The 26997-nt window shown below is 37.7% G+C and overlaps 1 protein-coding gene across 1 annotated transcript; it reads right to left on the reverse strand.

Annotated features, from left to right (window-relative positions):
- Nucleotides 1-1416: 1416 nt before the first annotated feature.
- On the reverse strand, nucleotides 1417-17205 carry LACTB2 (lactamase beta 2). The gene is given in 8 exon segments (XM_010115912.2): nucleotides 1417-3657; nucleotides 6481-6562; nucleotides 8138-8286; nucleotides 12076-12254; nucleotides 14459-14582; nucleotides 15855-16018; nucleotides 17072-17147; nucleotides 17150-17205. Coding segments are annotated over 8 exon segments (858 nt in total). The 5' UTR covers nucleotides 17190-17205; the 3' UTR covers nucleotides 1417-3613.
- Nucleotides 17206-26997: the final 9792 nt, after the last annotated feature.

A 26997-nucleotide genomic window follows, 5' to 3' on the forward strand; every position in this document is an offset into this window, starting at 1 on the left:
AGCTGTGAAGATGCTCAGGGGTTTTGTATGAATTTGTTAAATCAGGAGACAGGGATACTTAGTATCTGGAGATGTAAAAATACAGAAAAGGCTAGAGAAATCCTTTCCTTCATAGCTGTAATATTTTTTTTTTAAATACAAAAGCTTAAATGAAACAGGCATTCATATTTCAGTCCCAAGATGTTTTCTATCTTCAAAATCTCTTCATCCCCTGGCCACACCAGTATTTTGTTACTCTAAAGTAAGAACAACATGATTTCAGCACTAACAATGTGAAAGCATATCCCCAATTGCATGGATGTAATGTACTGCACCTGTGAAGTACATTGAGTTGGGATAAAAACTAGAATCCTTTTTGCAATGTATTCTTGCATCTATTTCCTGCTTTGGCCTTAAAAGAAATCAGGTTATGTCATCTCCACAGAACATAATGGACAGGACTTAACTGGGACAAGACATCCTTTTCTCAAGCTATAATCAGCAAGTGCCTCGGCTGTCTGGCGAGGAGTCCTCTCATGCAGGCGCAGAGCTCCTTGGTTTCAACTTGGTTTTGTGTTTGTCGTGATGGTACAGTGCAAACTGCTATACTGAAATAGAAAATGAGGCAACCTGTTGCCTCACGTGAACAGGTTCTACACCTGCCTTTTATTGCAGTTCCTTCTGCAAGGTGTGATAGTCGAAAACACCCAGGACTGTCAGCATTCAGTCTGCTTCTTGCCAAAGGATTGCTCGTCTATATTTGCCAGGTTTCTTTCCAGATGTCTGTATTTGGAAATTCTAGGCTTCAGAATCATCGCATATACAGTTTCAGGTGGCAAGGCTGTGGAGGATTTAGCAGTAAGTGCATTACTGCACCCCCAGTAACAGATACAAACAGAACAATGCTCTTCCTATTTGAGAACCTTTCCTGAATTCACTTGTCCCTAAGCACCCTTAAAGATACAACAAAGAACGACATTTTAAGTGAAACATAAATCAGCAAGTTAGCAAGACACAGAACAGAAAATGCAAAAAAAAAAAAAGGTCATAACTACCATCAAACTTCTTTTCTGGGTCTTAAATCTAATAAATGATGCTGCCTCTTAGGACAAGATCTTGAAAATTGGCTGGCAGGAAGACTGGAAATGCAATTTGTGCTTCTTACAGCCTCTGTCCCTAACTACTTAGGAAGTTAACACATCGAATGCCATTTGCCCTCCTAGAATGATGAGACAGAAATTGCCCCTCCTTTTGTTTTTATTCTTAACTTTTAATACATTCTGCACAGATGAATGTATTCACTACAAGGTACATAAATGGGCTAATCCTCATTTTTATACATACATGACATATAGCTTACATTACCATTCTATTTTTAAATAAACACACACACTTCCGATTTATAATCTCAAGGAGTCTTAAGATTTTTACAGCATGTCATAGCTGATATAAGTATCCTTTATTGTATATACATCTTAGTAATGGCACAATCTCGGCTTTTAGTATTTCAGAGACACCATATAGATCATTAATGACAAGTCTGGTTAAACTGCAATTTCTCTAATTTTTTTTTGAGAATGGCAGGTGTTTGCTGCAGAACAGCAGGGAACGTGGGATTCCCTGATTTATATCTTCTCGCTTTCTTCACTGCCTGCAAGTTCCAGCGATACTTTAACTGAATTCCAAATCCATTTCAGGGTATTTTAAAATGAAGCACAGTAAAATAAAAGAAAACGGTTCAGTGACATCTTGCCTGCCAGTGGATTTCTTCTTTAGCTCAGGAAGGTAATGAGACATCACCTCTTCATACCAGTTTCCTGCTGGCTTAGGTTCTCAGACCTCATGACAGAAAATTGTGCTGTTTCACTGATCTATCTGTTTTCCTGAAGCAAAATTACATCATTCAGAGCAAGTTTTTAAAAAACAAAGCAGTGATAATTACCTCTTTATTCAAACAATGGCAAAGGTAACTATAAATTAATGAAATAGCTACAGGAAAACAGTAATTATTAATGTCAAGAAGTCCATGTGAAAGCTTCTGAGTAATTATGAAGAGAGAAACAATCGCAAAGGAATTGAAAAAAATGAGGTTTGTGGGAGGAGGGGAAAAAAGTGGCTGAAATGGAAAAATGCAAGTAAACAGGAAATATAAAAGGAAGAAAAACTAGGAGACCTGAAAAAGACCCCAAAATGGCACTGCACAGAAAGTTAGAAGTGAGCAAGAGTCATGATATGGTAAAAAAACCCCAGGTGAATGAAGTTTGCAAAAAGGATCATTTTATAGACCAGAAATTTATTTTTTACCCTCCTCAGGTGTGGTTACTACTTCAGAATATGATTTCAGTTCTGGATTGCTGTTGCTAGGAGTTTTTTGTATTGAATTTGGCTTAGCTGATCAGAACAAATGTCATCGACTTAAGACATGCCTTAAATACTCAAACATATGCATGTTTCACAAATGGAAGATACAGGATTGAACTGTGAAAGGTTTTCAAGGATTTTCAAGGACATATATTTGTCTTTGGTACTTTCAAACATCTCATATCTGTGTTTGTTTTTTTTTTTTTAAGGTTGAGCCAGCATGAAAAGTGTATCTATCATCAAAGGTTCACACACTTTGAATACACAAAGTAATGCAAATATTTATACACGATTCTGAAAGTTTAACTGACACAGAGAACTGAACTTGCCATTTTAATTAATCTTCAAACACTGTATTTTAATACACTGTACAGTACCTTACAACCAAATACAGCCTTTAGTTAAAATATTTGTAGTTTAAATGGATTTAACAGCAAAACTTGAAGCTTGTGTTATAAAGTGACAGACAAACAACTTCATATGGTGTGTAATACATAGCTCAATTTACACAGCTTTTTAATCACATTTTTGCAATATCTTATAAGATAAAGAATTTAAGAGTCTGCTCCAACTCGTTGCATTTTTTGACAATGAGTAGTTAAAATTTATAAATCCTTTGAATGAATTCCATAGAAATGGTGTTTCCACCAGAAAACAGAGAACTCTGGAATTACTTTAATCACTTGTTAAAACTTATTGAGTGAGGAACCAATGAATATGTGCACAGGCAGCTAAATTTAAAAAGGAATGCAAACCCCAGTATTTACATCTGTTAACAAAAATATCTCAGTTTTTAGAATGTACAGATAGCTTCCTAGAAAATAACTTTTTGAAAAGCACAAGCAAATGAAAACAGGTTTAGTATAACATATTTTCTCTTCTTTTTACTAGATATTTTAAAATATATCTGACTTACTAAGTTTATAATATTTCCTTATAATATTGTAATATTAAGGTTATAAGACCTTGCTATTTGTCTTCTGCCACCGATGATAAAGCTGGGTATTTTTTAACAAAGGTAACATTCAGTTCTTCACACAGTCATTCAATTTGATTAACTCAGTACCTATCAGGTTATTTTTAAAATTCATGTAAAGTAGAATATGAAAAACATTTGTTAACTGATTGTAACATTGATTTAAAATTGTGTTACTTTTTTTTTTAAAAAAAAAAAAGAATTGTTTTTATTTACACATCATCTGAGTTCACAGTTATATTTTTTTCATGCAGCAACTGTGCGGATTAAAAATATTCTTAAGCAATCTTGCCTAACTTATAAATTGTTTCTCCATCTGAAGTTGGGAGACGCCTCACGTACTGTTAAGAAAAAAAGACCAAATTAGTCACAAATTAACACTTAGATGCTATATAGAAACATTAGACTATCTCAAACTTAACGTGTACATGCATATGTATGTAATTTTTTATTAAAAATGTCAGAATACTTTCCTTTAGGCTAATGTTGAGTTTTAATGGAAGGGGATAAACATTAACTGTTTCACAATGTAACCTAGCAATATAAAGAATGATTAATAAAAAAAGTTGACTAACCCTGTAGTTATTTAAAGTTCAGGACATTAAAATTTCTAGATATTAAGAAATTTGAGGTAGCAGAGCACTTGTTGCATTTTTCTGAAACTTATAAGCTTTAGAGAAAAAAAAATCTGTGCTACTAAATGAAGAACAGCCAAATTATTTTTATCTCTTCATCAGCTGTGTTTTAAAAATGTGAAAAAATGACGAAGATATTTATATGCAAACATGGGAGAAAGCTTACAGGCGCATATTGTGTCATGCTCCTGTACACAATACATTACTTTTCTGTTTTAAGTGGGAAAAGCAAATCTGTAAAGGCAGTATCACTCCTAATTGAAGCTATAAAAGTTATGTACCAACATAAACTGCAATCCCTAGAATTAAGTGGTAAATTAATGACCGCAGCAGACAGCATATGGCCATAATTTGCATGGAGTAGCTCTTTGTAACATTCTAATATGCTGGTCACATTCATTACCGACACTGACAACATGTTTCTTTGGAAAGATATTTAGTGAAAATTAGGCAGACAGTGTTATGACCGCAACTCAAATCTTCCATAATGAGAACAAAACTTGAAATACTGTAACTCAGACTATGTGGAAAGGACATAATATCAAAACCAAATGAACAAGTAACAGGAGCGCGCAAGCATTCATATACTACATGCTTAGAACCAACAGAACAAACTTTCCTTAACACGTCATTATGTTAAATGTTTAACATAGATCTGGGTCTAAGCTTGTACTTAAAAAATTAACAACTGTTTCCACACTGCAGAGATCAAACCCCAAGTGTTCTGATGAGATTGCTTTCCTCCTCCTCTGTGAGCACAAATTGAGGATTAAAAAACAGAACAAACAAACAAAACTTTAAAGGGCATTTCCTGTGCTACATGGAAAGCAGGAGCACACAGCTGAACCAAGGAGCTCCAACTAGATTAGAAGAGTAACAACAATTATTCTGACTAGTATCTCCTCTAGTTCTTTAAACTTTCTAATAATTTTAAGCAGTTGCTACTTTGTGAACAGATACCTAACTGAAGCTCCGTGTCTCCTGTCTCTTCAAAATTTCTGAGGAAAGCTGAGCTATTTTTGTCCAGTATGCATGAAAAGGGTGTTTTGGGGAAAAAAAAAAAAACAAACCCTGGCTTAAGAGACAAGTTAGCTCACTCAGATAAATTAATTCCTGGACATTTAAGATGCATACACATAGTCTTTTGTAGGGAAGCATGCAAGTCTACCTTTAAAAAGAAAGTTAATTTATCCACTACTTCATCTAAACAGAAAATGCTGTTGTTTGAGTTACTTTGGCAGTGAAAGGAAAGGATAAATAATCAATGGCATCTGATACCCCAGAGGAATCTTGTGGAGCCAAACGCATAGGTCAATAATGTATGTTAATAACCAAGAATTGAGATCACATTTTAAAAGCTGGTGCAGTAAGAATCATGCTGGTAAGCTTCCATGGCAGTCTGCACAAAATATGCCTAAAGACATCATTTTCTGAACTTCAGTAATGACTGTTATTCACGTGACTAGTCCATTTTCTTTGAATAAAAAGCAGATCATTATAATTACAAAAATTAAGTCTCAGTTGTTCTAACAATTACTACCTAGTAGCTGATTTATCATTGAAATAAACAGGAGGTCTAAGATGGAAAAAATACACTAATTTCACGCTGTTATTCAGGTTGGTAAACGCCGGAAATTCAAAACAGTTTTAAATATTCCTGTAATTATTTACTTTTAAGTAGACAATCCTGGGTGCAGTTATGTAATGTACAGAAAGAAATCTTTTCCTTAGCTTCTGGCTAAATAACGTTTCAAAATGCATATGCTATTACAGAAATAGAATATTTCAACTCGTTCACTAAAAGTAAAGGCAAAATGTCAAAACACTAAATACAGTTGCTCTGTTTAAGTACTGTACTAATCAGAAATCGTAAAAAATTTACACTGTGTGATTTTAACCGTCTCTAGAACACATATATAAAACAATGCACCTTTAGGAAAGGCAGAAATGTAAAATGTAATCCCATAAAATGCTATGTACATGCATATTTAGGTATGAATTCCAGAAAATACACAAAGGCGTAAACGTTAGCATTAGGAACATATTCCATGGTACATTTTAAATCAAAATTTAAACTTATATGCATTGCAGTAATCTGTGCATGTCACAAATACTTTAAAAAATATTTTCTAAACTTCTGGAAATAATGCATAACCATAGGCTTTTTGTTTATAATCCTACTTCAAATTGTAGGACAGCTACTGCAACTAATTGCAGGGGTTTTTATCACAGAATCATAGAATGGTTTGGGTTGGAAGGGACCTTAAAGATCATCCAGTTCCAACCCCCCTGCCATGGGCAGGGACACCTTCCACTAGACCAGGTTGCTCAAAGCCCCATCCAGCCTGGCCTTGAACACTTCCAGGGATGGGGCATCCACAACTTCTCTGGGCAACCTGTTCCAGTGCCTCACCACCCTCATAGTGAAGAATGTTTTCACAGGAAACAATGCACTACAGTACAATGAGAAACAGGATAGAAAATAAAAATGGAAATTACCCTCCTTCCACCCCTCCATCCAGAACTTACACACTTTTCCTTCTTTTTCCAACTTCTTCAAGTGGACCATGAGGTTATTTTCTGCTGCTAGAAGTAAATTTTCAGGGATCTCCTAATGGGAACACAAATATGCATTTTGTATTTGTTTAAATATCTCCTAATTATTTTTTTCAATATACAGAACTCACGGTTTATTAACATAGATTTTCCTCATCTGAACTGGCATGTTGAACAATTAGTTAGTTATAGAACGACAACAAACTGAAACGAGTGAATCACTTTTATGCTAGTTAAACTAGTAGCCTAACAACTCATTTTTGTTTGCTTTGCATTACCCATTTATATTATGCAAACTTTGGCCAACATGAAGATGACTGTGCTCTCCTGAGCTTGGTCTGCACTGGGTTGTCAGTGTAGCTGAGCATTTATATAAAGACAAATTTAAAGATGCACTCCTCCACAGATAATAATAACTTCTATTCCATTACAATGTTTGGATGGGTTTAAATATTATTTAACCCTTAGTATCTGTAAATAAGTAAAAATTTGAAAATACAACGCTTTAGGAGGACAAAACATCTCCTAAAATTTTCCAATGCTCATTAGGTAAAAACGAGTAACATTTCTCAAAATCCCCCTTCTCTGACACCATCTTCCTAAAAGTAAAGCCTCCTTTCAGAAAATTAGAAAGTTGTTCTGCAAAGAACGTGAGTCTGACAGGAAAATTCACTAGAAAACTAGCTCAATAAATTGTGAATCTTTAGAAAGCTTTCATTTTTTTTTTTTTAATATGAAAGCTTTAGTAGTACTGAAAAAAAATCCTATCATAAGCGACAGGACAAGTGGTTTGTGATTTACAGAAACATGTGAATGGCTGTATACTTAAAAACCATAGATGCTCAGGCAGGAAAACTGCAGGAGCTAAATAGGCACAGGTAAAATGTTCAATGTGAGGTAATAATTCTTTTGGGAACTGAGGATTAGCAGAACCATGAAAAATTGGTTGTGAAACTGTTACAGACCCGTTCACAAACCACAGCTACTGGCAACTTTGACATCTTCCTCCGAAGAAAACACTGTATCTCTTTTATCTCTGTTTACTAGGAGGGGTAACCCCCATACCACATGTGCAAATTACTGAGGTTACATGAAGAAAGACTAAACAGCGAAAAAGTACTCTTACACCTCTCTAATGACACACACAAGATACTCAACTTTTGAGTGCAATATCCATCTCTGAAACTACAGTTCACCTGCACCCTCCTGCAGACTGATAAATCACGAACTAGAATTTTTAACCAGTCTTTCAGGAGACTCCAAACACACTTCAACAAATCAAAAATTAACAGTCATTTCATACTCTTCCCTTAGAACCACACACTACAACTTTATTTTTGCTTGCTCCTATGAAACTGTGCTTGCTCCTATGAAACTGTGCTTAGGACCATCTAGACAGTGAAATCAGAAGTTAATAAGAATCATCTGGCCTCACCGCAATGAACTACTCAAACAATACAATTTAAATGCACAGTTATATATGAATTCTGTACCAGCTGAATTTTTATTTTTTCTCTTTTAGAAAGCCATCGTGGTCTTCAGTGAAATACTTAAACTATTACACAGAATTTTATGAACATAACCTCAAATTTTCTTTACTTCGATCTAAAATATTTTAATCAACAATTACCTTGTATACTATCTTTACAAGCTCTGAGGATGTATATGATTTTCCAGCATTCTTCTGGAAAACGTCTAGAATTTGCTGTTCACGTGCATTTCGGTGCTTAATGTAGCTTTGGATTCTAGCATTTGCATCACGTACTACTGGGCCATGACCTAAATAAAAACACATGCAATTGAAAACATTAAGATGGAAAGGAAGAATTAGGATCTGGAAAGTCTGAATGAGGAAAGGGAACACTTCAGATGGAATAAGGAACACAAGGAAAGACTACTTGAGGATATTAAAAAAAAAAAAAAAAAAGAAAAGGAGTTCACTGCTGAACAGATTTGAAAGATGGGATTCAGATTATTGTATGTCTGTCTGCCTGTTTCACTCTCCCCAAATCATATTGATATTGATGATTTAAACTGTCTTTTGACAATTTAAACTGTCTTTGAACAGTAGTGGCAGAGGCAAAGGAGTCATGTACTGCTGTTCTGTTGTGGGGCTATCTAGCAAACACAGAGGTGAGAGAAGCAACACCTTCAACTGTGACAGATTAATTTTCCAGGACAGATCTTCAAAACTGACTCACACACTGTGCTTTATTCCCTTGAGAACATACTTTCATAAGTATTCAGCACAGCCTGTTGCGATAGGATGAGGGGTAATGGTTTTAAAATAGAGGGAGGTAGATTCACATTAGACATTATGAAGAAATTTTTTACAATGAGGGTGGTGGAACACTGGACCAGGTTGCCCAGAGAGGTGGTGGATGCCCCATGCCTGGAAATGTTCAAGACCAGGTGGGATAAGACTCTGAGCAACCTGATCTGGTCGAAGTTGGGTCCTTTCCGACCCAAACTATTCTATGATTCTATGATAAGTATGATCAGAAAATTAATAAAAGATGAATCAGTGAGCCAGTCAGAATGTGTCAGAGCAGGAATAAGCAACGCACAAGGAAGGTTACGTGTGGATCATTTTATGTCTGGCTGGTTAATAAACAAAAAAATAGTCATATTCTTTACTTGTACTTTTGGGTTAACTGACTAAATAGATTTTTAGTTTTAAGGCTTTTTAAGTTAAGAGTTTATTTTGCTGGAGGACAGGCAGCTTACAGAAAAAGAACAATTAATTTTTCACGTTTTGAACATCTGAGAAATAAAAAAGTGTCAGAGAAATCTATCCTTCAGCAAGTCAAAATATTTATGCATGTCTTAACTTATACACTCAGTTCAGCAATTTGAAATTACTAAATAAACATTGAAGCTTAGCTTGTGTAAAGACAGTATTATAAATAAAAGATATGTAACATGTATCTATAAAACTCTACTGTCATATGCACATGTATTTAATGTTTTCAAACTTATTTAATCTGAAACTATTCCTCCTTACAAAATAAATTACATGGATAACAGTATCTCTAGTAAACATACTACCGTTTATAAGAAAAAAGTTTAAATTCAGAAAAAACATATTAAGACATACAAAGCAGAGACTATAATGGCAACTGTCCATTCTCTTGCATTCTCTAATGACAGAAGTCACATTAAAGTACTACAAATTCAGGCCTGCACATGGAATCCCAAGGCAGTCTTAAAACCAGTCCCTGCTCTTCCAAGTGATTTAATTGACTCAGACTACAAGACCAATGTCAGTACCTAGTATGGAACCCACATTTTGCAAAGTTAAAGGCATTTCATATCCATTACATCATCTGATCCATAGCCATTGTGTATGCATACACATACATTAAAATGACTTCAGAAAGCTTGGAACTAAATCCAGATGTGGATCTTTAACACCTATCATTTTTCAGGGACAGCAATATAATTAACTTCATCAATAAATAAATTAATGTCTGCATAAATGTAGAATGGTTCTGAGGACATGAAATAGATCCCTCAAAATATGAACATCTTTCCAATATTTCAGACTTTATATAAGACAGCTTCATATTATTTCAGACCTCTGCATAGCACAGATGATCAGAAACAGTTAGTTTATATCGCTATAATACCCTGTGAAGTAATATGTATGCTCTTCCTTTACAGCAAATTAAAGCACAAAGGATAAAATTGAAAAAAATAGTTGGCTCATGAAATCTCACACAGATTCCGAACTCCAGTACCGGTTTTTCATGTATTACCAAGGAACATCGTTTATTATTACAGGACAGGGAGCCCTCTGCTGGTTAAATTGCCCTTTTCTGGTCCCAAAGATTCTCATAAATTGTTGGCTGTAACGAGACTGTCATGAGTATTCTACTTGAAGTAATTTCCTCATTAAATTAAAAAAGAAATGCTAACTCTGAGGCTGCAAGGTGAGTGCTAAAGCATGGGTGAGGAACAGAGAGACAGTTCAAGAATTATGAAGACCTAAAACTGCAATAAGGTCAAAGAACTGAGCTTATATAAAATGTATTGGTAAAGCAAATGACCTTCTGCTATAGTTACCATTTTACTGCAGTACATACCAATACAACTGTTCTGACTGGGCAATAGTTCTCTTTTACACAATTGCACGTACATTTTGTGATGCATGGATAAAAATAGAGTTAATTCCAAACCATCTCAATACTTAGCTACTCATCACTGAAAATGCATAATATCCAACTGGCTTTCTAATTGCAAGTAAGCATGAACATACAACAGTGTAGCAAACAGTTACAGATAAATGGCACAAGTATTCAGCCTTGGTGAATGTGTAATCAAGATAAATAACAATTAAGGAGAGAGTGAAATGTAACAGATAAAATTGATAAACCAAATAGAATTTGGCATGTATGAGGTTTTGGATGGCAGAAATTCAATTAGAGGAATAGACTGTGGTTTGTGGGTATTTAAGAAAGAAATTAGAACATTCGATTGATCAATAGATTGAGATTCTGGAGTCTAAAATATTCTTAGTTTTACCAGTCGTTAAGTCAGTAACTATGAGCAAGTCACTATTTCTGTCGATGTTACCCTCCTCGTTCATAGAATATCTATAATGATATTTTTCTTAAATGGCATTTTTATGCTTAGATCTTAAAGCACTTAAAGAACATCTACTTCAAAAGAAGCATATTTTAAGAATGAACACAAAAGAGATTTGGTTATGTAGGCTAAACATAGATGGTTAAGGGAGGAAGACAGAACTGTGAATGTACGCAGTTGCTCAGAGTGACAAATTGAAGAAGATTAAACAGAAAAAGTCATAAAAAATCCTGAGATGTTGCTCTGAAAAAAGCAAATGAGGAGCTTAAACCTTAGTTACATAATGAATTCTTAAAATCCAGTTTTGTCAAATTGACACATGGTTTACATGAAAAGTAAATGGATTCCCAAGGTTTGGGAGAGATAGAGGGAAAAAAAAAAATAAAGCAAAGTCATTGACTGAATGAATTTGAAACTTATTTTTAGAACATGATGTTTGGCCTCTTGGCTGTTGTTCAAATTTAAGCTCAGTCATTAACTAAAACAACCATTTTACAGTTCTGCAGCTTCCCAAGATGAATTTGTGATTAATCTATGCTGCAAAAGACAGGCCTCTCTCTCAAAAAACATTACTAGGTTAGTGACATTGACAGTGTATGTGGGGGTGCAAAGGACCAAAAGAACAACCGTTATTTTTAATTCCACGGTAACATTAAGGCACACGCACAGAGTAATAAAAGAAACCAAATGTGCTGCATGATTCCAACAGTAGCCTCTGCAGGCCTTTGAGCACAGAAGCACAAGACGCAGCCTCAAATGGAGACATCTCAGGAAGGAAAGATATGTATCACTGAAAAATGTTCAGGTCTTGCAAACCATCATGCCATAAAATCTCCTTAGCTTAGCACTGGACATACATTAAGTAATTAACTTGAATTGTTAAATTAGTCCTAGTGTTTGTAATAAGACTAGTGAAATTCTTAGAGGAGATATTTAAAAATTATATAGTAAAACAGAGCAGTTAAAAATAGAACCACTTACCTGGATATATTAAATCTAGTTTCATTTCTATCAACCTTTTCAAAGTTTTCATGTAATCATACAGGTCTTCAATTACTGTTGTTCCTTCCCCTAAAATACAGTCACCAGAAAATATAGCATTTTCTTCTTCTAGATGTAAAACCATATGATCATCAGTGTGTCCAGGCGTGTATAAAACTCTGTTGAAAGAACAACAACAAAAAAGCCTAAGTTTTTCATACAGCATATTCAGAAGCTAGAAACAAATAATGACAAAATCATACATTTAGAAAACGAGCTCACAACAAGAACCAGAAAGTAATAGACCAAAAAAGGCTGAAATGTCGGTTTAAACAGGGTGTCGCTTTGTCTAATCCCAGTCCATTTTCTTATGCCAAGTAGAGAACACAGATCATCATTTCTAACGTGCTTTTACTTGCGTGACACATCATAATAAAAGTGTATTAAGGGAGCTGGCTAGTCATGTAGAATTTGTGTTATATTGCTGAAGCTTTAAAAAAGAAAAATTTACATGTTATTTACAGATTGAAATATGTGAAGTTCTTGACACACACCTTGCACTTAGCAAAACAAGGTAAGGATGATGTTGCCAATTCTTTTAGAAATTGACTATAAACTTCTGTACCCAACCCAGATAAAGCTCTGTCTCCCGAAATTTATTTTTCCTTGAAAGCCCCATGACACAGCAGAGCAGAGCTGCTAAATACAATACGAAATCATGGTCTATTAGGTGTTCTACGTGCAGGTCATTAAACATCTGAACGGTAAGGATTTAGAACCCCACAGGGTGCATGAGTACTGCACTGGAACGCAGCAAAGGGTGAACGGACAGTTGATATGTATATAGGAACCAGAGCTACTAAGGAGTTGTACTGCAGTGTCCTTTCACTACAATTTTCGAAAGGCAGAAGGCTTCATGCCTGAGGCTGATTTGAACCAAAAGGAACACAAGTCAGACCAGCATCCCTGCTGAAATTCACCAGAATCTTCTTGTTAATGGCAGATGCATCAAAGCAGTGACCAGGAGCTGGTGCCAAGCATGGTGTACAGGCCAATGCTAAACAGCACCCAGCCACGTCAGCGCAGGGCTGGGAGGCCAGAAGCTCAGCACCATTTAATGCAATGACTTCCAGCTCCTACTGAATACTGAGTTCAGCAGAAAGCAGGTGAGCCATTGTCCTGCGGAGGTAACAGAAAAATCAAGTTGATGCGTTGCATCTTGCCTTTGTAGGAAGTGGTATCTTCCAGTTCTTGAAACTTTACCAGGAAGCTTAACCACTAACATGGCAAAACAAAGAAAAAAGAACCCAACACTGCCTGGCACACCTTGAAAACCTGAAGGTTGCTAACTAAAATTTAACATGCAGATACTGCTATTTTGGAGCCAGTGGTGGATCTAAGAGTATCCTTAAAGTGCTGACTGAATTAACCGGGTAAGAATACTTGCTTTTAACCAAGCATGAAGTCTGGCTGCATTACCCCAGACTTCAAAATGTGCCACCCCTGTCTTACTTGGATTCAATTTTAACAAGTTGTTTTCCATCTCTAAATTCATTTTGTCCAAACATTGGCTACTTAGGGTAGTGACAGGTTTTCAATATTCAATATAATACTCTCCATGTATTTTTTTTCCACACTAACAAAATAAAATGCTTTTGGTCAAATATATAAATTATTTTTACATTTTTTCTTGCAATCAGCCAGTTGGCATATTCTACAAGTGGGATACAGTTAATATCTCAACTGAAGAAAACAAGTAAAATTGTCCTGAGAAGACTAATGCCTTGTTAATGAAAGAACTCTGGAAACAAAACGGTCAGATCTTTTTTCTCTGTGTGCGTTTATGAGGCAGAGTGGCTAAACAAGACAGGCAATATGCTCTCTGGGAAGAAGCCGTCCCAAACTGGCACCCTACAATAACCTGACAGGTTAAAGATTTAAAATTTAACATTTTAATGTTAAGTATGAAATGTTTTAGTGTCTCCTTGGGAAGTATTTTTAAAGTAAAAAGAAAGGCACGCTAAATAATCCATCCAGACTACGACAAACTTCCTCAAAAGTATCAATTTTAATAATAACTGCTAGTGATGAGAAAGTACAAAACTCTATTTTATTTTCCTCAAGGGAATATTTTTCAAGGGAAATGTTCTTAATTTTTCTGCTGAGGCCAAAAATGAAGGGCTAATTCCTGATAATCCTCATTCATAAAAACAATTTCTTCATATAAGCGTACCCTGCTGGACCATGATAGGAAGTCTACATGTGTAAGTGTTGAAAACATTAGATGTATGGATTGCCAACCATTAGAAGTTAGGATACGTGTAGGTGTCAGAATTCTGAAGAAAAAAAGTGATCCAGCAAACTTGCAGAAATTGGTGTTTACCTGAGTGTGGCTCCCTCTGTCTGTATCACATCTCCTTCTTTAAGATAAAAATATTTCTGTCCTCCTTCTATTATTTCTTCACGGTGAGGGACACGAGGAAGCTTACAGATGCGATATTCAGAGTCTAAAGAAAGCAAAGAAAATGATATTTTGAATTTGTCATTGACGAAGCTAATTCCACAGAAAGGCTACTTTTTGAAGAAGTACTATTAATTACTATGCAGTGTGAACAGAAGACCAGAAATAAGAAATTCTGTACACTAACTTTATGTTTATAAAGCAACCTTATTCCAGAGCCACAAACACTGAGTAGTGAAAGCCACTGAATCTGAACTGGACTCTGTACCAGCAGCAATTTTGAAGACAAAAAAAAGCACAAGTGAAATCAGTAAAGTTAATAATTAATGTATTTTACATTGAATCTTGACTTCACATTGTCTTCTTGACTAATGAAGAGCCCAAACCCCCAAATTTCTACAACAACACTAAGATTTCTGCACTCACATTCTGCATTATGATTCACAGCAGCACCATTCAACATTTGCCTAACACTGGATGGAGGCTTTTTGAGCGGCAACTTCCCTCAGCGTCTGCCGTTCTGAACTGTGCATGATTTGAATGCCTTGGCTGGAACAGCTATGGATAACAACCCAGAAAGCTACTTATATCCCTTGCTAGTCTTTATAACCATGCTCATGGGTTGACAAGACCAAAATGCTCACAAAGACATCAATGTTGTTTTCAGCATTGCCCAGGCTTCTTTGTAGATAAGCACCTGATAACTTTACAAAATCTGATAAAACCTGTGACAAAGCCCAATGATGCTAAAAAGAATCACATTATCCATACTGCTTGTTCTCTTCCCAGAAATGTCTCTTACTGTTTATCAATATGAAACACACATTTTTAGATCAGAATTTACCTGCAGACTGCCCTACCCTCTCTCCACTCATGATATGAGGCCTACGAATTTATCAGCAATTACTGTAAGGAATCTCAATGTATGTTTCTTTTTCAGAGACTAAGTTATTTATTGTTTTTACACAAGCAAAAATAACAGTCAATTTGTAGATGTAGAAATAAATTACTATCAAGTTTTTCTCATATCTCTCAATATCATGTAAACTACTGATGGTAATCTAGGTTCTCATTTTTCACACATAAGAAAAATGCACTATGAAGGTATGCACAATGGAGAAAAATTGTAGTAGTACAAGTACAATATTCAGATTATTCATTGCTTTCATTCTACACACTGCAACAGTATCACAAAACTACTTGTAGTCTATATGGAGATTCCAGAATAATCCATCTGATTTGCACAGAAGCACTCAGTAAAAGCTTTTTCTCGCCACACACATAACATTATCAACAATATCTGAAATCTCTGGCCTACCATTAGGGATGTTTTTGCAGATATCAGGTATTCCACCAGTATGATCACGATGCCAGTGCGTCACTAAAATTTCTTGAATTGAGATGTTGAACTCTGACAGTGCCTGCTTTAAACAGCCAATGTATTCAGGAATAGCTGGCTCCCCAGTGTCAATCAGGACTCGCCTAAACATGCACCAGAAACAAAAGAAAAAAGAGAGAGCAAAAAAAAGTGAGATAATTTACAGTGCTTATGTGACAGCTAAATAATGTATAAAAAAAGAACGTAATATTGCACAGAAATGTAGTAATAACGGATATCTTCAGCTAAATTTTATGTCTTTAAGTTTGTAATTACTAAAGGAGTTAAAAGCTGCATACACTCTTTTTTTTTTTTTTCAACATAGAGTCAACTCCCAGTCATTACGAATTCTCAGATGACAGCTCACTTCCATCCCCAGCACAAGAACCATCTTGGCTCCAGCATCTTTTCAAACTGGGTGCAACACCATTCCACCACTGCCTCTAGCTGCAGCAGCTCAGCTGTGGGTGCAGGCAACCCAGTGACCACAAGCAAATCAGCACTTTGCTTGGTCTATTTTTTTTTTTTTTTCTGCTTGGTCAACGTTTCAGCCCAGTTTAATGCAGATCAGAGGGCTTGGCACACTGGGATCAGCCGGATACCACGGCTGCTCGGGTCACTCCACACAGGGTTCAGGAAGGCTTTTTTTTTTCTTCCAAATCTACTAAACATACTTTTAAAGTTTATATTTCTTAATCGGTGACTTCCTATGTTTGATGTAAGATTTATTTATTTACATCATACTCTCCGCCCTCCCTATGCCCCGCCCCATTCCAGACACCACCTCTTCCCTCCGTGCTATTCTCCCCCTCGTAGTAACAATTTACAAAGAGGGATAAATCATACATTTAATCCGCACATTTGCAGCTCCCGGGTAAATCGCCGGAGCTACCGGTCAGTACCGCCGGGAAGCGGCGAGGCTGAGGCCAGGCCCCCACCCGCCTCCCTAACGGAATTTCCCGCCTCAGCCCTAACAGTCGCCCGCCCGAGGCTCTGCACCCCCACCTGCCCGAGCCGCCCCCGGGCACCGGTTCCGAAAACTTAATGCTGTACTTTTTAACTTTCTTTCTCCTCTTTTTAACCTTAGTTAAGGGATTTCGGAACAGCCCGGTAGCAGCCTCCTGAGCTGGAGGCAGCGCACAGAGCAGGGTCGTTACCTGGGCCCGGTGCCCACCAAGTAGGTGTTGGTGCCCTGCAGAGTCATGGGCCCGGGGTTACAGCCCAGTACCCGCACCGACCCGAGAGTCGCTCGATGCGCGGCAGCAGCGACACCATTCTGGCAAAATCCGACACTCCCTCCGGCTCTCCCCTCACATCGACACCGAGGGGAGAAAGCGAAAAAGCGGAAGCCACCGTGTCTTGCCCTCCCTTCCCCTTGCTCCGCCTCCCGACGTAGGACGCGGGGCCTTCCGCCCGGTTGTGAGGCGAAGCCGGTTGGGAGGCGGCTCGGCTGCCGCCCTCAGTGAGGCGGCTCCTGCCTCCCGCGGGGCAGCGGAGCGTTTTGGCTGAAAACTCGGCCTCTGCGATCAAAAACGGTGGTTATTCAGTGGAATAAAGGAGATGTTCTCCTTTGAGGCGTCGATGCCTCGCTGCTGCCCGGTGAGGGGCAGATTCTGGCTCTATTGGCTTTTTCCTAAAGCCAGGAGGCTTTTCTGGTAGTGACAGCAGAATCCTCTCTATATTCTGAGAAAGTGCTCACTTACAGCATATACAGGAGCTATATATGCTCCTGTACGGCATATAGGAGCTATCTAGGATTCAGCATTTTTAAGAAAATTGGGGAGCTACTGGAGAGAGCCCAGCAAATGGCCACTAAGGTGGCAAAGGGACTGGAGCATCTCTCCTGTGGGGAAAGGCTGAGAGAGCTGGGACTGTCCAGCCTGGAGAAGAGAAGGCTCTGGGAGATCTCATCAATGTCTATAAATACCTGAAGGGAGAGTGCACAGAGGACAGAGATAGGATCTGTCACAGGGCCATTGCCTCTGGTCCTGTTGTGGGGCCCAGTGACAGGACCAAAGACAATGGGCACACACTGAAACACAAGAGGATCCCTCTGAACATCAGGAAACAAGTTTTCACTGTGAGGGTGACCGTGCATTGGCACAAGTTGCCCGGGGAGGTTATGGAGTATCCCTCCTTGGAGATATTCAAAAGCCCTGGACATGGTCCTGGGCCCTTGGCTCCAGGAGGCCCTGCTTGAGCAGAGGGCTTGGACCAGGTGTCCTTCAGAGGTCCCTTCCCACCTCAGCCATGCTGTGATTCTGTGAAATTTTGTCACTATCATCCAAGTAGTAATGCTGTTTGCAAACAGCATTCATTTTAGAGCCTGCAAGGTGCTGAAATTCACCTGTTTGGCTTTGCAGTGCCCCCTCTGAAACTCATGATTAGTTACCTTTCAATGGCATTGTTAGGGAAATTAAAGCAGACTTGTTCTTTCCTTAAAGTACCTGTAAAAAAAGAATAAAGATAATTTAACCTAAAATTAAAGCAGGTAGTACTACTGTGGGCAACTTTACCAATGTTAGAATTTCAAATATTATCTGATTGTTTCATACCTGTATAAGATCTTATGTATTACCTGTAACAAGTAAGTGTAAATTTGTAAGGTGATCATAGCAATACAAAGCAAAAAAAAAGTGTTTGGTGGTAGCATATTTTTTGCTTACATGTTTTTTCATTATATGACAATAGAGTTGCAACCTTTATATGTGATCTGGGGCCATTTCTTGGATTTTCATGGCCAGACAGAATACATTCCCACTGTCTTCTGAAGGGGCAGAAATCCCCAAACATCATCTTGAGAGGCAAACTTCTGAAAGATTTGTCAGATACAAACAACTCTGAGCACAGCATGGAACTGAAAACCAAAACTTTGTGGTTTCAACAGAACTTTGTATTTTCTTTAAACTTTAAAGTTTATTTGTTTTGCTTAAACTCTAATGTAGGCAAGTAATATATTTGGTGTTCAAAGAATGTGTAGACGTGGCGCTTTAGGACATGGTTTAGTAGGCATGGTGGTGTTAGGTTGACAGTTGGACTTCATGATCTTGGAGGTCTTTTCCAAGCTTAAAGATTCTGTGATTCTATGATACATGCAATACAGGCTGTGAGATGAGCTATAAAGACTTCAACATAGTAACAAAGGTCTGCATCTTGTCATGCATGACAAACTGGTGTTTCCCCCTCTAACACTGTATCTCTTTCCTCCTTCCACCATTGCTGCTTCTCAGTCTGCCGCAGGTTCACCTGGCGTGTATGGCTTCCTGGGCGCCATGAGGCAGAGACGCAGCTCTGATGTAGGCCCTGTTACCTGCCTAACCACACTGCACTTGGCCATTTCAGTTACCCATTCAGCCAAACAGTTTGCTTTGTGACACACAATGGGCTTGCCGGCAGCTTGCCGGCAGTACGTTGTGCAGGCCTGTATTATGCAGCAATTAAAAAAAGCTTCTCCTGGGCATGGACTTCAATTGCAGCTGTTAATTGCCAGGCATCACAAAAGCCACAGACAGAAACCGTACCAGAGTATAGATGCTGGCCATCCCTATATTGAGGCCTTCAAGCCAATTTCTTTGATTTATCTCATAAACCATTAACTTCATTTTTTATTTTCAAGCTTGTCAAAGCATGAACTGCAGACAGCAGAAAGCATGTTTCGAGTCAAAGGAAAGAAGCCTTTTTTTTTTTTTGTGCAGGTATGCCGCTAAAGTAAGCAGGACACACCTATACACAATATTCCTGTCTCTTCCCATAAAATTTTCCTGTATATTGTTTTATAAGAAACTGTGACTAGACCTAAACTTACCTAATCATGAGGTATTCTATTATGCTGATTTTGTAGCACATCTTTGTACACATTTGGTTATACACTCCACATATTTTCGATCCCTAGGTAAAGTATAATTGCTGTGTTGTTAGGAGAAGGTACTACCTAAGCAAGGACAAGTTGTGTATTTCAGTGGTTTCCTATTTCCAAGAAAATTCTGAAAGTTTAGAGAAGATTTCTGAAATGATTTACCTTTACCAAAAATTTTACCAAGTTTTATGTCATTGATAAATCAGTAGTAGTAAGGTGCCAGTTATTTTTAACATCTTAAGATTTTTTTTTCTCAATTAAGAATTGGTTTGGAGAACTGTACTCTTGTTCCCCAGGAAAGACTTATTACTACTGTTACTGTCCTGTAGTAAAAATAAATTTTCTAGTATTAGGCAAGAGCTGTGAGGCTGTTTGGTCTGTAGGTGGCAGCAGTGGGTGCCTTTGGAGAACGAAGCGCAGGTTATTCTTGCATTGTTTTCATTTCCTGCACAAGCCTATCGAGTTAAAAAGTCTGTCGTTTCTCTTATCATACAGGGGTTAATAGGCACGTAGTGGAAGTCTTCCTATTATACTCTCTAATATGGTACAAGCAAACATGAGTGTATAGCCTCAAGTACTTTTGATTCACTGATTGCTTTATGTTGTTAAGACAAAATTTTGAACGGAAAAATATTCAGAAACAGGGAATGTTACACTACTGGTAAAAAAAAAAAAGAAAGAAAAGCTGAGTTTCAATAAACCTAAAGTGAGATTGTTGGTGATATACAATATAATTGATGGAGGATTAACTTTCCACAACTATGAGATACATAAAATGCAATTTGATATTTTTGAAAATCCCACAAAGTCACTTTTTTTTTCATTTTTAGCTCTTCGGAAACCTTTGAGTACTAGCACTTGGCTTTTTTTTCCCCCCATTTTAAGCATAATTGTTGAGGATAAGTGCCTCTCCACCATGGTTGTGTAAGTAAGATGATTAGGGGGGATGATGAAGGGACTGGGGCATCTCTCCCATGAGGAAAGGCCAAGACAGCTCAGACTGTTGAGCCTGGAGAAGAGAAGACTCAGAGGGATCTCATCAACGTATACAAGTAAATGAAGAGAGGGTGCATAGAGGACAGAGATAGGCTCTTTTCAGAGGTGCCCAGTAACAGGACCAGAGGCAATCGGTACAACCTGAAACACAGGAGGTTCCCTCTGAACATCAGGAAACACTTTTTCACTGTGAGGGTGACCAAGCACTGGCACATGTTGCCCAAGGAGGTTGTGGAGTCTCCCTCTTTGGAGATATTCAAAAGCTGTCTGAACATGGTCCTGGGCAGCCTGCTCTGGGTGGTCTTTCTTGAGCAGGGGGGCTGGACCAGATGAGCTGCAGAGGTCCCTTCCCACCTCAGCCATTCTGTGACTTTGTGAGATTCTTCTAAAAATCTGAATGTTAATGCTACTCAGAGCATAAATACTCCATGTGAGTTCAACTTTTGGATTCACTGGACAGATGACCAGAGGTTCTGCTGCATCAGGGTACCAAGTAGCAGCCAGTGGTAGAAAACTGCTGACAGCTTGTACAAGTGTATTGGAGTAATTCATAAAGAAGCAGAAAAAGCTGTTACGCTGAGGGGAAGTAATTGGCCAATACACTCTTTCAAGCCATGCATTTGCTTCTGTAACTTCCATTAATACCAATGGCAAAAACATTCATTGACTGCAAAGCTTAAGTATCAAACATAAAGAGAGACTTACACAATGAATCTTCATAAATCCTGGGGTTTTTAGGTCGGTGTTTCATCCTGTTTATTTCTATGCTAGTCCTAGTGAGGACCTTAGTTTCCAATGTCTGTAATAAGTTGACTGTTCCAAAGATAAAATATCAAATATCCTGTTAACATTAATCAAAGCGGACAAACAAGGTACTTCCTACTCCATTTGGAAGCAAATAACAAGATGTGTACTGAACACCATAGGCGTTTTGTCACAATTGTGAGATGTGCTTTCTTCCATGGCAAGTCTAGAAACTAGACTAGAAAACAAATCATCCAGCTAGTAATTTAGCTCGTGAGCTGCTTGATTTACACTCCGAGAATCAGATACACAAACCTTATCTCTCTCTCTCTGTGCTATAGAATTTTTGTCATTTTTTAACAATAACAAAGGTCACAACAATGAGTTTGTGACTTGGCTGATTTAAGATGCTTTCATTTAAAGCTGTAGGAGCTTAGTCACCATTTGGGCAAATAGCTTGCAAAGCCTATTACAAATTTTTAAAAGCTGAGGTGGAGCTGTAAGAATTTAAAACTGTATAACAAACTCAGAATATAATGTATTTATTGCTCTGCTGCTAAATTATGGATATTTTTATAATTCAAGGAGAACATACCTCAGATGACCAAAATTTTTCATACATAAAGGAATTATGTTAATCATTGACTAAGATCAATAGAGATTTTTTTAGGATTTAAAAAATCTATGTTGTACTGGAGGGCAGTTGCTTTTCAAATCTGGCCCAGATCCATGGAGAGCGGTAGTCTTGGTAAAAGCTGATAAATGTAGAAAGTCTATTCCACAGCCAGTTTGCCACAGTCTTGTCTTGTCTGCAGCTACTCTTGCAGTCTCACCCATCGAGGTCCTAGTGAAGTGGAGGCTGGGAAGAACCAGTGGCCCAGTGCATTCTGGTGGATTTTATGCCAGTGGAATAATCAAGTCAGGGCAATCAAGACAGGATGGCCACGATGAATCAGTTTTGTTTTTCTCAGCAAAGATTACATAGGTTTATGCTGGTATTAGATGTACAATTTGCTGCAAAAGCATGTGGTAGCTTAGTCCAACATTGAAAGAAACATTGTTCACAAAAGCTATATTTTAACAGAGCGCTTGTATTCATTTGATCATTTACAGGACAGAACGGATGTCTTTGTAATTGCTGAGCTGCTCTTTCTCTGAAGTCACTGGGATTTTATTGTGGGGCAATATACAACTACATTTTTAATTAGTGCCTTCATGATATTCATAGCTATTACAAAGAGCTTGTTGAGCACACGCACAATAGACTTGTTATCTTTGAATCGTCACCGAGATGATTCTGCACAGGCAGAAAGGCCTCCACTGCATCTATTCAGAAGGCCTTTATGGATAATGTGCTGCCCCAGTGATGTCCTAAGGTGTTTTCCTAATGTGTTGCCTTGCAGGACAGAACTATGTGCAATTGAACCAGGAATTCTGCAGTACTGCTCTGGATTCAGACACTTTTTTTTTTTAGCTTTGGAAAATTAACTTGATCCATTGATTCTTTTCTTCAAGTGATGATGTGAAAATAATGGTATTTCAAGCACTGTAAGAACTGCTTAGGATTAGGTTGTTTATAACCTATCAGGGGGAGGCAGGAAGGAGCACAAGAAGAGGCAAGCACTGATACTAGGTTTGCTGTAAAGGCACTGTTAGGAATGTATCTCCTGTCCTAAGAGCTAGAAGAGCTATAGACTGCTCTGACTGAGGGCACACATCACCCTGCGCAACACAGTTGTAGAAGCTGAATCACAACACCTGCTCCTTGTACCCTGCAGCTCTTTTAAACATCCATTAAAAATGTATGTTGAGTGCCGATAGCTCAGCTGGAGCAGACTCTTGCAAACACATGTAGTTTTACCAGAGGAAAATAATTTTAATCACTTGTCCCTGGACACATGCAGTCTCTTCATGTCTCATTGCACAGAAAAGCTTTTTGTACATATTTTAAAGTGCATTGTTCTGCAGTTTTCAACTATAGCCAAAAGGCAGGCTTTTTTTTCATAAATCTTTGAGACATATAAATGCATATACAAATAAATAAATGAAAAAATATATATGAAAACAAGCATATACATATAAACACACACATATACACGTATATGTTTCCCTAAATATGTATTGGCTTTTGCTCAAGATGTCTAAACTAAAGTCTGAATTTGAACATGTATATGTGGATATATAAACACACTGAGGGAAAGTGGTACTATTTTTTTTTTTACTTTTATGGAGTAAAGTGTGAAATTAATTTATTGAAGGGAATTTTAAAATATATTAAGCTTAGTATTAAATATAGATTGGGAATTCTAAACAGAATTTTTAGAATATAATTTTTAGAATATATTCATAAGAATGACAGTTCTTGACAGGTAGCAAATCATTAACTGTGTCACATGGTTTCCATCTGATTTTCGTTTCAGCTTGTGTTCTATCAGTAAGCTCTTCCACTTTTCTTGGATTGCAAGTCTTTTAAAGGCACGGATGGGAAACCTATGAATACGCAAATCCACAATTTTTTGAAGTGTAAAATATTTATCCATGACCAGTATTAAGGTAAGTCTGCATTTTGTAATAGCATTTTAAATGTATTGTGAGAACTGAAGGCCTGGCTAATCACATTTTATTGTTTCTGCTTTATCACAAAATGCTTTTGTAAAAGTATGCTAGTTTTTAGAGCAGGCTTATATTTACATGGGCTGACAGACACTTTACTCTTCTTGCTCCTGTCATGTTAGATCTTGTATGTTTAATGAGACCGGGGACAACATAATTCTGAGTGATCCAAGACACTCTCTCTTGTGGCACTTAATTGTTCCCCACCTGGTACGTGGAACCATGGTGCTGTTTGGAGTGCTATCATACATGAAGTAGAGGGGATATTAAGGGCTGAGATCTTCAGCAGAGATTTCATGTGTATCTGTGAGCAGGCATTTGTGCTTGGGCTTGGAATTAAGACACTGGACATTCGGGAATACAGATTGGTGAGTCTCTGATAGATTTTTTTTAGGTTACCATGGGCAAAATGTAAACCCTGTGTATTAACAGCCATTCCAAGACTCTTTCAAGACTTGATTCCTTGTTTAAGATAATTATGAGACTGTGAGCAAGCTGACATGCTTGATAATGTGAGGCTCCTCCTTTATCTCAGCTTACCTGATGGCTTCATATACCACCAAGATGTCCAGACAGGTCTGCAGACTGGTGGCAGGGCAGCAGTTTGGACAGTATGTGTGTCAGGAGTAGAAATCACCTGGCTCACAGCTACCCTTCATGCTGTTTTTTTTTTTTTGAGGAATCTGGACATAGCCTATAAAACTTCCTTTTGTATTAGGGATAATATGATAATGAGGTAATTCCTCTTTGTGAAGTGCTTAGATACAAAAGGGTGGGGAGGTTGTAAAGAAGGAGGAATCCGGTTACCCTATTTATTCATTTCAGGTATAAAATTAGAGGCTACTCCTTGCCACTCAAATCTCTAGTACAGTATTAGTCATTAAATGAGAAGCTTGGTATACTGCTTACTTCATCCATAAATTGCCTATCTGAAGAACTTTCTGTTTGGATTCAGTTACACTTACCTTTCACTATTGTGTTTCCTGCAACAGTCAACTTGCGAACTTGTTCGGTTTTTGGGGTTGTTTTTTGAATCTGTTCTAAAAACCGTGTGTAATGTTCTCGTCACAAAAGAGGATATAGCTTGACAAAGATGGTACATCAAGTTGCAGAATGACCTGATGTTCTTATGTAAATACAGTTGCCTTTGGAATTTCTTGAATGAACCCTAGTAATAAACTCTTGGCTCATACACAAGTTTTCAGATATGAAACATTTGTAAACATGAAGTTCAGTTTATGCTGGACTTTGTACCATAGTCCACTTCCCCGAATCTGACTGTGAATTGGACATAAATTGCGTTAGTGATTTGAAAGAGATGAGTGGTGTTTTATTTGTAGAGGACAGGAAAGAACAGTGACAGGATTCCAGCTATTCCAGCTGTAAGATCGCCTGATCTTTCTGACCTTTTCTGGGCAAGGACATGAAACCTAAGTAGGAGGTAGAAGAAGACAGTAGAAATAGCTAAGGTCTAGATTAAAATAAATTAAATGTTTAGACACCCAGGACCTTCTTAGGCTGTTATGTTCTCACTTGTCTTCACTGGGAAATTAAGAGCTTAAGTTCTCCTTTTCGGATTTGAATACTCATCGCCTTTCAAAAGCTTTGTTCACTGATATTAACCCATTGTCATTCCATTCCTCTGTGGCAACGTGCCTAAATTCACAAAAACCCAAAGCAGACCTGCCTCCACATGCTATTCCCCTGCCTCGAATTTCTTGGTGCAGCTGTTCCCTGTGTATTTTCTGCTGCTGTTTGGCAGTGGCACCAGCCCAAACTCAGTGCTTTGGCGTGTCCTGCATCCCATCCTTTGGGATTGCTGCAAGCAGCTTTTTTTCCTAAGATACACAAATTATATAAGAGACTTTGTCATTTTAATGTTTATAGCTTTGCAGAGGTGGAAATGAATGCAACAAAGAATGTATTGCCTTATAGCTTTTCTGTTTCACCTGGCAAATAGCACCGGGCTAGAGAGGGAATATGTGTAAGGCCTACTCAAAGAAGTCACAAGAGTACTTAAAATGTAAATGCAGTTTGGACTGGAAATCAGTTCTATTTGTAGTAGACAATGCGGTTAGGTCATCTGTGTGTAGCTACTACTCACACAGCTTGGAAGACATTTCCCAAAGAGGTGTAGACTGGTTCAGGTCTGGCTTCTTCCAAGTCTCTGTAACAGAAGAGCTGCAATCCTATTCAGCAATTTCTTGCTGCATATGGAAAAACAAGCAGAAATTATAAAACCCCTAGACATATGCACACACATGCAGTAACACAGTTGGAAATTACATATTGATGTGTACTCCAGACAGGAGTTTCCTCAGTGTTTTGTGCTGTGCACAGTAAGGATGATCTCAGAAGTTAAGAAAATTCTGGGAAAGAATAAATCTTTTTTTTTTTTTTCCCATAAACTGATTTTAAAAACTAGTAGTGGTAAGCTTGTTTCTTAGCGTTTGCAACTATTTGGAATTATCTCAACAGCTGCTTGGTAAGTGAAGAGTCACTGCGGTTGGGAGAGTGGGTGACCTCAGCAGGTTCAGAGGTGCAGCTTCTCCTGGGCTGGTACATTCTGTGTTTTGTACTTGCTTGTTTAAATGATCGTGAGAATTGCTTTGTGAATTTTAAAAAGAAAATATTGTTAAAGAAAAAGAAAATATTGTTACTGCTTATCTTCCTTTTTTTTTTTTTCTTCTTTTTAGGAACCAGGAATGAAGAATGACTCCACAAATTAAAAAGACAATTCACATTTATATTTTCCAGTATAAGCATGTATCAGTGAAGTTAATTTGACATTCAAACCAAGAACACAGAAAAATACAAGTCCCTTTGTCATAACACCAAAAATGCATAACCCAACTTCCCTTTGTATAAAGCAGT

The sequence above is a fragment of the Chlamydotis macqueenii genome, chromosome 2, assembly GCF_036417535.1.
Source record: "Chlamydotis macqueenii isolate bChlMac1 chromosome 2, bChlMac1.mat, whole genome shotgun sequence".
NCBI lineage: Eukaryota > Metazoa > Chordata > Aves > Otidiformes > Otididae > Chlamydotis > Chlamydotis macqueenii.